Source organism: Sinocyclocheilus anshuiensis, unplaced genomic scaffold, assembly GCF_001515605.1.
Source record: "Sinocyclocheilus anshuiensis isolate Anshui unplaced genomic scaffold, SAMN03320099.WGS_v1.1 scaffold553, whole genome shotgun sequence".
NCBI lineage: Eukaryota > Metazoa > Chordata > Actinopteri > Cypriniformes > Cyprinidae > Sinocyclocheilus > Sinocyclocheilus anshuiensis.
In genome coordinates, this window is record NW_015539821.1 from 2,386,370 (window position 1) to 2,399,059 (window position 12,690).

Below are 12,690 nucleotides of genomic sequence, written 5' to 3' on the forward strand. Positions count from 1 at the left end.
ATCTTCAGGGATTAGGTGTGGAGTGACAAGACCCTCTGGCCAATGGGCTGACTTGTCAGTTAGGTTCGAAGGCCAGTGGTACACAATAGCCAGACTTTTCCTGTCTCCTTTCTAAAACCAGCCCCCTAAAACAACACACTAAAATCCCCTCCCAGGAGAGCGCATGCCTTATTGGGGACCGCTGGTCCCAACCACTCTCCTCCAAACACACGAGTACACCAGAACAGAAGCCTCTGTTGCCCAGATTCCGTGGGGCTCCTCTTGCAGATCAACATCCCTTGTTCCTGTTTCCCTTTCCTGCTCAAATCTCCAAATGAAACAACACAGTGATTCGTCTGTGTAGGTGCTGTTGACAGACTGAGCCATTGATATGATCTCTGCATGCATAAATTCTACACCGTGTGTCAAAGTAAAGCATTGCGGGACTCAAAAGATATTGCAGGTGTTAGTTACTTTGAAAACAAAACGAACAAACCGTCAACTTCCAATTTCAGCTATATTTGTCAAACAAAAGTGACTAACCGTGATAGGCTGTAGGCAGCGTGCAGTTCCACCCCTGGCCACTGGAGGCAGCAGGGCGCACTACTGTCTTTGGTAACGCCACACTGGCAGCGCTGCGCATACTTCCTGGTTACAGATTGGGGAAACAAGGACATTTTTGCATATTTTCTCTCTAAATATTTGTTGAATCTCCTGTAACTTTATACAGAGGGCACAATTATAACAGGAAGTTTATTTATAATCGTTTTAAAACAGCCACGAACCGATGGTCACTTATAAATGAAGGACTGTTGGGAAAAAGTGTGGACGTGGTACGTAAACAAACTTATTTATAACCTCCTCATTCTTGATATGGGAAACTTTATAACGGACAATGTTTACTTATGAGAAATAATAATTGCTTTATTGAATAGCATGTTAAATTAGCCAATTTAAAAGTAGTATACAATAATGACTTCTACTGGTGTGTATAAAAGTCACATATGCTGTCACATGCACACTGATATTACTCTGATAATTGAAATTTTTGTTTTCAACAGTGTTTCAAAACTAAAAGCAAACACAGCATATTTTCTGTGTCTGCTACATGTAAACACAAGCTGCCGTTTCTGATTTTATTGAGTCCCTCAAAAAATCTTCCCACAAATGACCAATCAGTTTGTTCTATGAGTTGCACCTGACAACACAACTGTTGCCATATGGCAGGAAAACCTAAAACACATTTGACAGCTACACTGAATGTTTGTAATCAGTGCAGCAATTACAGATATGTCGTTTTTAATGTTTTAAGGGAATCAGGTTAGGCGAACATGTCTGTAGACCAACAATAGATAAATGTGTTAAATTTGTTCCAGATGTAATTCTGTAATGACCTGCTTTCGTATAGCATGAAAGGAAATCTTCTATATCACTCAAAATCTAGCATCTTTTGTATATTTCAGAGTCTGTTTGGTATAGAGTTTACTAGTATAAATTTGTATTGATTATATAGATTTTTATTTGCTTTGGTTTTCTTTGGTTACTGTTTCCAGAAGCTGTTTGCATTTTTTTTTATCTCATAGAGCATACAAAATGAATAAATAAGCTATTTAATTGTTTATTAATGGTTTATATATTGCTGTTTTGTATTAAGCTGTATATTCCTCTTTATATATAAAGCATAACTCTAGCAAATGAGTACATTTAAAAAAGTCCCTCAAGTTCAGTAGCGTTGAATGTGATGCTTAAGTTTTTTTTTTCTTCTGCGTCTCCACAGAGCATCATAACGACCAGTTGAAGGACAGCTGCATCAACCTACTTATCTCAATTAAACCTTAGGCCAGTGTGGAAGCACCACACACACCCATCTGGATATTTGAGATCTCAGCTGTCAGAGAGCCAAAATGACTGTGTCAAACTGGGGTCTGATCATGAACGTTGTAAACAGCATCGTGGGTGTGAGCGTCTTGACAATGCCCTTCTGCTTCAAACAGGTAAACGCATGGTTAGAGCTTATGGGAACGTGTGCTGTGTTGTTTTGTATGCTTATAGGAGGATTCCATATGTTGAAATCTGCCATATGGACTTGGAGTTGTTTACACATGACTTTTCTGGTTAATAATCTGTTAACTGAGTGAATGAAGTGAATCAGAAATTGATAAGCTGCCATTTCAGTTTGTCCACTCTATTTTTTACAAGAATCAGTAAAAGCATGTAACATTTACTGGGGCTGGAATATAAATATATAAGACATCTGTATTTGTCCTTTAATTTTTTGAGCCATTTTTCTTTTTCATTCTCTCTGCAGTGTGGAATTGTGTTGGGCACACTTTTGTTGTTCTTTTGTTCGTGGATGACCCACCAGTCCTGCATGTTTCTAGTCCACTCAGCTAGTAACACCAAACGCAGGACTTACGCTGGACTAGGTGAGAGTGACTGAAAGCAGCAGACACACTAAGAGGTTTCATCAATTTCCATCATGATAATGTTTAAAGCATCCTCAGTGTTGATTACAGTGAAAATTCATTATATTGTTAAATTAGGTGACCAGATTGCAACATCTGTATTTTTCTCATTATGAGTAAGCAAAATAAAACAGAAAAGCCAAGAACCTAAAACACTCCGCTAATGTAGACTGAAAGAGCTCCTGCCACAGTAGTATTTGTGATATTAGTGTTATGTTAAAAAATTCTAATCAACCCTTTTTGTGGAAGTGGTAAAAAAATGTTTTTAATAAAAAAACCCTGTAATTTTACAAAACAATTTTGCAAGAAGCCTTTTTCCTTTCTTTCTCCCTTCCCAGCTTTTCATGCTTATGGAAAACCAGGCAAGGCTCTTGTGGAATTAAGGTAAGATGACTTTGTGGAGATTCAGCTTCTCTTATTGCTTGTATTATTTACTTATATTCTCTCTCTGTTTTCAGCATGATTGGCCTCATGTTGGGGACATGCATTGCTTTCTATGTCGTCATCGCAGATCTGGGGTCCAACTTCTTTGCTCAGCTGCTTGGGCTGGAGGTAAAATATAAGCTTTTAGGTTTTCATGTGAATAAAATTGTTAAATCCTTTTGTTACTCTAACACATTTCTTCCAAATCAATTAATTATAAGCAGTTTCCAGAACTGATCGTTGCCCTTGTTCATAAACCTTCTGAAATGATAAAATCAAAGGCCATTATCTTAAAAAAAAAAAAGTGCTGAGCTGTGTGTCATGTAACCATAACAAAATTACTTCATACACTTTTTATAACTTTAGTGTAGATGAGATCACAGTTTCTGTGTGAAAATGAACTTTTTATCACACCTGCCAGTAACAGGTGAATTGAGAAATTTGACTGGTTATAAATATTTCTTGCTGGCCACAAATCTGTATTTTACTTTTTTTTTTTTTTAATAATTGACATAAAACAGGGATTATTTAGCTGTTTTTTATATATATATACATGTAGATAGATATATTAGCCAACAACTGGTTTTCCCTTTGCTCCTTCAGGTGACGCGTAGCATCCGTATCGTGTTACTGATTGCTGTGTCGCTGTTCATTGTGCTACCACTCAGCTTGCAAAGAAACATGATGTCGTCAATCCAGTCATTTTCAGCCATGGCACTTATCTTCTACACACTCTTCATGTTCACGGTGAGTCGTTCCTCTTTTCACAGTTCCAAACTTTAACCCTGAAATACGTAATATCAGATCCCATCAGCACACCCTCATTCAGGTGTAGGCAGTTTTTATATATATACATATATTCACTATATTTGCCTTTGGTATGAGGAAGTAATTTGATCTTCTAGCATTTTGAGTATATTAAATCTTATTAAACTGTTTTGTAAAGTGTAAGAATGCACTTCAACATGAATTTCAAACACTTCAGATTACATCTGTTCATTATGGTTGCTTTAAGGTCATGTTTTTCACTTCACTTCAAGTCACTTCAACGATGCAGTGTATTAAGTATGTGTGGAATTCATTTATAGCTTTTTTTTTTTAATGAAATTTTCCTATTTTTTGTTCCTTTTGAAGAGTGTAATGTGGTGATTGGCTGTTCTTTTTGTGAATACAATGTGAATATGCTTCACCATGCCAGCAGATTTTCAGTGTTTCTTGTTCTAAATCTGGAAAAGTGTAAAAGTGAAATGCAAGTTCTTAAAGAACTGAAGAGAACCATTACAAAACATTCCGAAACTTTATACTGAGTTAGTGTTGAACGCAGAATGCTGAGCTTATATTGAAAATGTTGATTTTTTTTTTTTCTGGAATAAGTTTTAGGATATTGAAAAATGTAAAACAAAGAATGATTAAGACATATTTTAGGTTCTGCAGTATTTCTAGGTCTCTTATTAAATTAGTGAATTTATGATACTGATCATGTAAACTCCTTCATACAGTAAAAAATGTAAAACAAAGAATGATTAAGATATATTTTAGGTTCTGCACTATTTCTAGGTCTCTTATTAAATTTGTGAATTTATTATACTGATCATGTAAACTCCATACAGTCAAGTGTTCCAGTGCAGCACAAGACTCTCTGGAACATTCTAAAATCTGGAGAACTCTGATTTTACACAAACTTGTGAAGTTTTCACTGAAACTACTATGCTGATAACGCAATTTGTAATAAAATTGCAATAAATCAATCAATCAATCAGTCAATAATTAATACAATAGAAGTATTTCTACTAGTCATTGATATTGAAGACTTTAAGGTCCTTTAAGTTTTTTTAGTGTGTTGCACTGAGTGCACAACCTATGCAGTTTGTATTCCTTTTATCCATCTCAATGGGGTGTTTTTTTCCCAACCCATTTCTTAGTCTAGCATTTTACCATCTAATTATTTTTTCCCTCTGCCCCCATCTAAACCGCTGCCCCGCCCCCATTCCTGATGCTGACTTCCGACCAACCATCTGACGCTCTGACTTGGCGGCCTATAGATAGTGTTGTCCTCTCTGCGTTACGGAATAATCAGTGGCTCCTGGGTGGAGCAAGTACATCTGTGGCGCTTCAAGGGTGTCATACAGTGTCTGCCAATTATCGCCACCACCTTCTGCTGCCACCCGTAAGTAATCCGCCCCAGAGAACGGACCATACCACTGCCATGGATTCAACTACATTACCCAAAATCCCCTTCCTCCTCTGTCCACCTTCATTCAATCCAAAGTTCTGTTTGTTGGTGCCATCCGGTTCAGGGTATTTTTGTGTGAGTGAGTGTGTGAGTTTGTGTCTTGATGGCAGAATTTATATATGTTGTGTGTCGTCAGCGTTGTCTCAACTTTGGTAATACCCAGCATCCTCTGATATACTCCAGCTGGAATTAAACCCTACGACTGGGTAAGCAGATCTGATAGGGTTGGGATTGGTGGTGATTCTGATGGTTTCACGGGCTGGCGCTCTTGATTTTGAAGGGAAATTGGCAAGCTGCCGCAAATGTTTTCTGCAAACGTGTGCAGCAGTCAGATTTTACCCTTTTCACATGCAGCTGCAAAGTTTTGATGTCCTGTAGAGATGAACTGGCATTGAAAATTATGCATGGAAGCTTATCAGTATGATTTGTTTTTCATCCATTAGTTGACAAATTATTTTGTTTTTGATTTTTGTTTATCCCCTTGAAGGAGTAGTTCACCCAAAAATGAAAATAATTTGCTCACTATAATATTGTTCTAAACCCATATGGTTTTCAAATTAGGCAGTTATTAACTCTCAGTATTTTTTTTACACTAAGTTATCATATATAGAACCAATCAAAAGTTTGGGGCCAGTTTTTTTTATTACTACTTTTATTCAGCAAGCATGCATTAAATTGATCAAATGTGACAGTAAAGTCAAATAGAGTAAATCTATTTAAAATGCATTTTATAAACTTTCTATTCATCAAATAATCATGAAAAAATATATCACAGTTTCCACAAGAATATTAAGTAACTTTTTAATATTGATAATAAGAAAGGTTACTTGAGAACCAAATCAATGTTGGAATGATTTCTGAAGGACCATGTGACACTGAAGACTGGAGTAATGGCTGCTGAAAATTCAGCTTTTTCATCACAGGAATAAATTACATTCTAAAATATATTCATATAGAAAACAGTTATTTTAAATTATTCTAACCTTTCCCTAAAATACTTTTACTGTGTTTTTGATCAAATAAATGCAGCCTTGGTGAGCATAAGAGACAACTTATGAGAATATCTTGCCGACTCCAAAATTTTGAATGATAGTGTAGTTTCAGAAGGTTTGGAAACTAATTATATGGATCACTTTTATGATACTTTGATATCAGTGTCTTTTTTTCTGAGCATTTGAAAAGAGTGTCCAGCACATTGTCCATAATGTTTAATTTTGTGTTCCATGCCAAAATAAAGACATACAGGTTTGGAACGACATGAAGATGAGTAAAAGATGACAGAATTTAAATTTTAGGGTGAACTATCTCTTTAAAAAGATTACAGGTTCTCCATGTACTATTCATTGTCAGTCTAAGGGTCTTATCACAGCATCATCACTGCCCTTCTCGTGGTCTTTTTTTCTCCCTCTGCCCTGTCTTCATGGGATGATCTGTAACCCTCCTGCTCTCCCCTCCACCACAGATGGTGCTCTCCTCCTTCAAACACGGCCTCCTCACTGGCCAGTGGCTGAACAAGGTCATTTACAATCGGTGGGACGGCGTCTTTCGCTGCATCCCTATCTGTGGCATGGCATTTGCCTGTCAGTCGTAAGTACTCCGCAATCCTTGCACCGCCTCCCTCCTCCTTTCTGATGCCTGAATAAGGCCAGTTAGGTTTAATGTAGGGCTCCATTTTCATGGTACAAAAGGACATCATGGCATTCCTTGAATTCAAGAGCTAATGCACCTAATACAAGTGTGTTTGCCCTGAGAAAATGGAAAACCTTCTTAGTAGACTGATACATTCTGATGGTGCTCAGCTTATGCCGTAACTGTATTCTTTATCCAGTTGAGTGTGGCACTAACCTGCGTGGAATGTCTAACTTTTTGTCTTCTGTGTATAGTTTTTATCCTATTCTTAACACTAACTCTGTTCCTTAAAGGCGTAATTGACCCCAAAATGAAAAATCTGTGATCATTTAATCAGTCATGTCATTCCAAACCTGTATGATATTCTTTCTTTTATGAAGGTAAAGACCAAGATTTAAGTTTTTATTCACTGTTTGTCTTACTTCTGCCATAGCTTTAAAATCTCTTTTGCACATGTGCATATTGAAAACTTGCCATGTCAAAGCGTGTTGGAAGAAAGTCATACAGGTTTGGAATGACAGGTGAGTAAAAAATTTGTTTATTTTATGAGTGAACTATTCCAACCATGAAAGGCCTCTTTGCCTTTTTAACGTGTTTGAATAGCTTGGGTTTTCTTAGCAATAATAGGCTGACCCACAAGGTCGTCTTGATTTATTTCATCAGTTGGCAGCTTGTCAGATCTGCATACAGTTGAAATATTAGTGCATTCTGATACAAGCATTAATGATTCATAAACATGGAATGATGAGTTTTTGCACCTTATTATAGTTCATTCATAAAGAACTCATCGTGACCGGATCTTCCCCTGATGAATTCAACCAATGTGCACTGACACAGTCTTTATTTGTATTATGTTTGAACTCTGATATGTTGTGGGAGTACCATAAACTAATGTTGAACATGTTAGCATTGTTCCAGGTCTTTGATACTGCTGGGAGACTTGTGACCAGTGTTTATTGACTTTGATAAAGATCACATTCTTTTTCTCTGTCTTGACCTAATTTCATGTTTCTTTTCTTTCCTTTTCACTAGCTCAAATATACTAACCATGCAGGGAGATTGGTATTCTCAGTGTTTAGCAGGTTATGTAATCTCAAATTTGGCCAGGGAGAGTCATTGACTCACTTCTTTCTGTTTCTTATCTTTCACAACATTAACACCATTCACCAATGTCCATTGATCTTCCACTCCCAGTTCCTTCAGCTCTTCTTTTCTCTTTTTTAAGTTTAATTTCTTATTGTGCAAATCATTTCCACTGTAGTTTTACTATATCCACATCATAATACATCAAATCTTTACAATGCATATATGGTTATCGTAGTTTTACTTAGTTGACCTGTCTAATATTATTTGTCAAATTGATGTTTTTTGTAAACAATTAAACTAAGTACATCCTGGGAAATTAAGTGTATTCATATAATCACAAATATATATATATATATATATATATATATATATATATATATATATACACACACTAGCTTTCAAAATTTTGGGGTCGGTAGTATTTTTAAATACTTTTGACATAAGTCTTTTAAGTCAAAGCTACAATTATTTGATCAAAAATAAAGTAAAACAGTAATATAATCTCGAAAAAGAAAACTGTTTTCTTTTTTAATATATTTTCATTTTCGTTCACATTTTTATTTCTCATTTTATTCATGTGACAACAAAGCTACATTTTCAGCAGCCACAACAATCTTCCAGTGTCACCTGGTCCTTTAGCCATTTTAATATGCTGATTTGATTAAGAAACATTTCTAATTGTTATAAATGTTTGTAAAATATTCTCAGACAAAAACATCAATTTGTGACAAACAATAGCTTTTATCCACACAATTCTATCAGTTAAATATACATAGAAGGTTCCTTCTATTATCCTTAACATGGTGCTTGTCTGTCTGGATATTAATGTGTTTGGAAGTGAGTAGAATTGAGGTGTCTGAGTGTGCAGATGCCAGCACAAATGTGTGTGTGTGTGTTGGAGAGTGAGGGTGTTGGGGTGGAGGAGGTGTCAGTGTTGGATTCTGGTGTGGATGAGGTAATGCGGCTCTTGAAGCTTACTGTGACTCCCACTTTACACACACACACACACACACTCTCTTTCTCTGAAGGATGATGAGTGATGTTTGGCTGTGCCTTCTTGGCCGGCATTGACATACAATGCCACTTACACCCGATCATTAGAAGAGCGAGACGGCGCGACATGTCCTCCGATCCGACCACAAACAGTTCCTGTCAACACCTACATTTACCCATCCATTTACATTTATTACTTTAGTACATTTAGTATGAGCTCTATTTGATGCCAAATTGAATCTTTAGAGAAAAGTTGACCTGGTTGCTCTTTTGACTAAGAACAGATACAGTTCATTGAACAGCAGCATTCTGGGTCCACTGGCGCCCTTATACGGCTCCCGCTTAATGTGTAAATTCCACTGTAATGTGTAAACACAATAATGGTGTTATTCCTATCGTAAAATTGTCATGTCAGCTTACACAGCATCGAATCACTGGTTCACAGCTTTAGGTGTTATGAAGGGATCATTTTAGCAGTATTATAAAATAATTATTATGTCAACACCTGGTAGAGGTGTAGAGAAAGTGCAGTGGGACTGTAGCGTCCCTGATCTTCCCCCTCCACACACACTGTAATTTCATCAGGAATAGCTTTTTGGGGTCTTTTCATTCATCAGGAATGGCTTTTCTGGGGTCCTTTCTCTCCATTTTATTGCACTGCATTCTATATATCTATGTAATTCTAGCTGTCTGTCTGTCTGATTTCAGACATACTAGTTGTAGAATTCTGAATTCTATTTTTCATCCATGTCATGGCTGAAAACATGAAAGGTATTGGCAAAAAGCTTTTGGAAGCTGAAGGACTATAAAGACTAAAACTTAAACAGAAGGAAATTATAAAATTAGATTTGTGAGGGAAATACCAGGGCTTGCAAGGCAAGTAAAATCAGATTTTAGACTTTGGTTCTGGGTAAATGGCGCCTCAACAGTGACTTGTTTTCTGCTAGTTGTGTATGAGAATCAACAGTTGGGTGGCAAATGTTGTCAGCAAATAAGTGTTTCCTTGGAGAAACAAAATGAGCATTTTTTATCCGAATCCTGAGACAATTGTAGAGATTTGTGCAATACAGTATACAAATAAATGTTAGAATGCCAACTTCCATTACATTTTGAATGGCAAACATTCGATCAACGTGTTACCATTCAAAAGTTTGGCATCAGTAAGATTCTTTAAATGTTTTTGAATCAAAAATATTTGATCAAAATACAGTAAAAAACATGAATACTGTAAAATATTACTACAACTTAAAATAACTGTTTTCTAATTTAGTATATTTTAAGTGTAATTTATTATGGAAAAGCTGAATTTTCAGAAGCCATTATTCCAGTCTTTGGTGTCACATGATCCTTCAGAAATCATTAGAATATGCTGATTTGATGCTCTAGAACAGGGCTGTCCAAACTCGGTCCTGGAGGGCCAGTGTCCTGCAGAGTTTAGCTCCAACCCTAATCAAACACACCTGAACCAGATAATCAAGCTCTTATAGGCATACTAGAAACTTCCATTCAGGTGTGTTGAGGCAAGTTGGAGCTAAACTCTGCAGGACACCGGCCCTCCAGGACCGAGTTTGGACACCCCTGCTCTAGAAACATTTCTTTTAACTATCGATGTTCAAAACTGTTGTACTGGTTAATGTTTTTGTGGAAACCATGATACAGTTTTTATTCTGATGAATAGAAAATAAAAAATAGCATAAATGTTTTGTAACATTATAAATGTCTGTCACTTTTGGTCCATTTAATGTTTCCTTGCTGAATAAAAGTATTAATTTGTCTCTTAAAAAATTTTACTGACCCCAAACTTTGTAATGGTAGTCAGTGGGAGATTTTCAAACATCAAACTGAGTTTGAATGGAAAATGAATGCTTCAGCAGTATCAAAACTGCTGTGTTTTAATGAATAAGTGAAAAATGAAAAAATAAATACACATAAAATGTAGAAGTCTACATAGACATCTCTCTCTTTCCCACTGCTCTGGTTTTTATTGCGAGTGAGTTCCATCTATGAGACAGACTGGCCTTTGGTCTGAGATCAGGCGTTGGCTTAAAAGCCCAGAACGTGGTACTGTATATATCCTAATAAAAGCAGGAATGGGCTCCGACTGTGTCTACGAGAGCTGTGAGTGGGCTGAGAGCAGGAGAGCCCGAACAAAAGCCCATACTGCCAGAAATTTTATAACATGCTAAAGTCTGACTAGCACTTGTCGCTAATATATAGCCATTGTAAATTCCCCATTTAATGTTTTGCTGGCGTCTGGTTTTATTGGTTGTCCTGATGACAGACATCGATTTTTTCCTGCTCTTTTTGTAGCTGTTTTTTGTTTCTCAGTGATACTGAACCCTTTATCAGTGCTCGTTTCATCCAGTTCGACTCTCCCTCCTTCACACCCTCCCTCCATTTGTCTTTTGTATGTCTGAAATGAGTGATGGCCTTTCTATATTAAATTCCTGCTTCTCTTGCTCTCTTGCATGTTTATGTCTCTAGAGTTCAAACGCACAGTTCAGTATGTCCTTATGCTAAATAATGATTATACTGTGACTGGTCAGTTTGAGTTAACCAATAAATAAGCATTTATGTGATTTCACATGATGTTATATTTGTTATATTTTGTCATAACGTTACTATAAATCTGAATGCTTTGGGTTTAATGCAAGTCTGTAGACTTTATCTGTGACATGCTGTCGATTATAATATGTTGTCTCTTAGTTTATAAAAACAAAAATCAAGTTTACTTTAAACACATTGGATCAGTCCATTGTAAAAGGGGAGACCTGATGTGCACAAGGACACAAGAAATGGACAATTGACAAAATCAAATATTCACCCACAAGAATTACATCAGTTATGTACAGTACAACTAAATGTTCTTCCTCCTAGAACCGTAACCCCTGTTAATGAATGATTAAGACATCTTTACACCTCAAATAACAGACATTTTTGAAAGAACTAATATAAACGTTTTATCAAAATATGAGCTTTTTAAAACATAGTTTTCAGCAGTAGTAATCGACAGTATGTCATAATTGTAACTTTTATTGACCTACTTTAATGTATGCATCTTGAGCTTGATGTATATAAAAAGCTTTTTCTTCCACAGGCAAGTATTGCCCACTTACGACAGCCTGGATGAGCCCTCGGTGAAGAGAATGAGCACAATATTCACCTCTTCGCTCAACGTGGTCACAACCTTCTACATCACAGTAAGTGTGTGAGACCATTCATTAACTGCTAACTGATAATCAGCAGCTTGTTGAGGCTGATACAATAACCATTCGATTTATTTTTGTGTTTTAACCTTTTCAACTGGAGTGACTAGTTAAATAGCTAATTATTTAGTCACGGGTTGATATAAAAGCTTAAAATCTTGCCAAAGCAATCTGAACAGCTCTTATCTGCTGCTTTTTAATTTGCTGATAAATGAGAAAGTGCTCTTTCATAATTATTATAATCATATTTCATAGGAATTAATAAAAATATCTTACACATCGGATTGTCATGTCATATGACGTATGACATATGTCATAAGTCTTAAGTTTTCCACAAAAATATTGAGCTGTTTTCATTAATAATTGTTAATCTTTTTTAACATTGATAACAATAAGAAATGTTTCTTGAGCACCAAATCAGCATATTAGAATGATTTGTCTGAGGATCATGTGACACTGAAGACCGGTGCCATTACAGGAATAAATTACATTTTAAAATTTATTAAAATAAAAGTTATTTCAAATTGTAATAATACTTCACTAATACTAATACATTACTGGTTTACTGTATTTATGATCAAATAAATGCAGCCTTAGTGAGCATAAGAGATTGTTTCAAAACTGACCCCAAACATTTTATCCATAGTGTAATTTTTTTATATATATATATATATAT

General features: G+C 36.0%; 1 protein-coding gene across 4 annotated transcripts in view; it reads left to right on the forward strand.

The window, feature by feature from the left end:
* The first annotated feature begins 588 nt into the window (after positions 1-588).
* Positions 589-12,690, forward strand: part of LOC107684085 (putative sodium-coupled neutral amino acid transporter 10) — a 28,010-nt gene continuing 15,908 nt past the window's right edge. For 3 of the 4 annotated variants that reach the window (XM_016480252.1, XM_016480254.1, XM_016480256.1), the window contains exons 1-8: positions 589-812; positions 1,757-1,973; positions 2,288-2,405; positions 2,783-2,828; positions 2,903-2,996; positions 3,471-3,614; positions 4,910-5,034; positions 11,906-12,008. In XM_016480252.1, the coding sequence (XP_016335738.1) occupies positions 1,884-1,973; positions 2,288-2,405; positions 2,783-2,828; positions 2,903-2,996; positions 3,471-3,614; positions 4,910-5,034; positions 11,906-12,008 (720 nt within the window). In that variant the 5' untranslated portion in view covers positions 589-812; positions 1,757-1,883. Of the gene's footprint in view, positions 813-1,756; positions 1,974-2,287; positions 2,406-2,782; positions 2,829-2,902; positions 2,997-3,470; positions 3,615-4,909; positions 5,035-6,562; positions 6,688-11,905; positions 12,009-12,690 lie in introns of all 4 variants that reach the window. The other variant, XM_016480253.1, reaches the window with a different exon arrangement.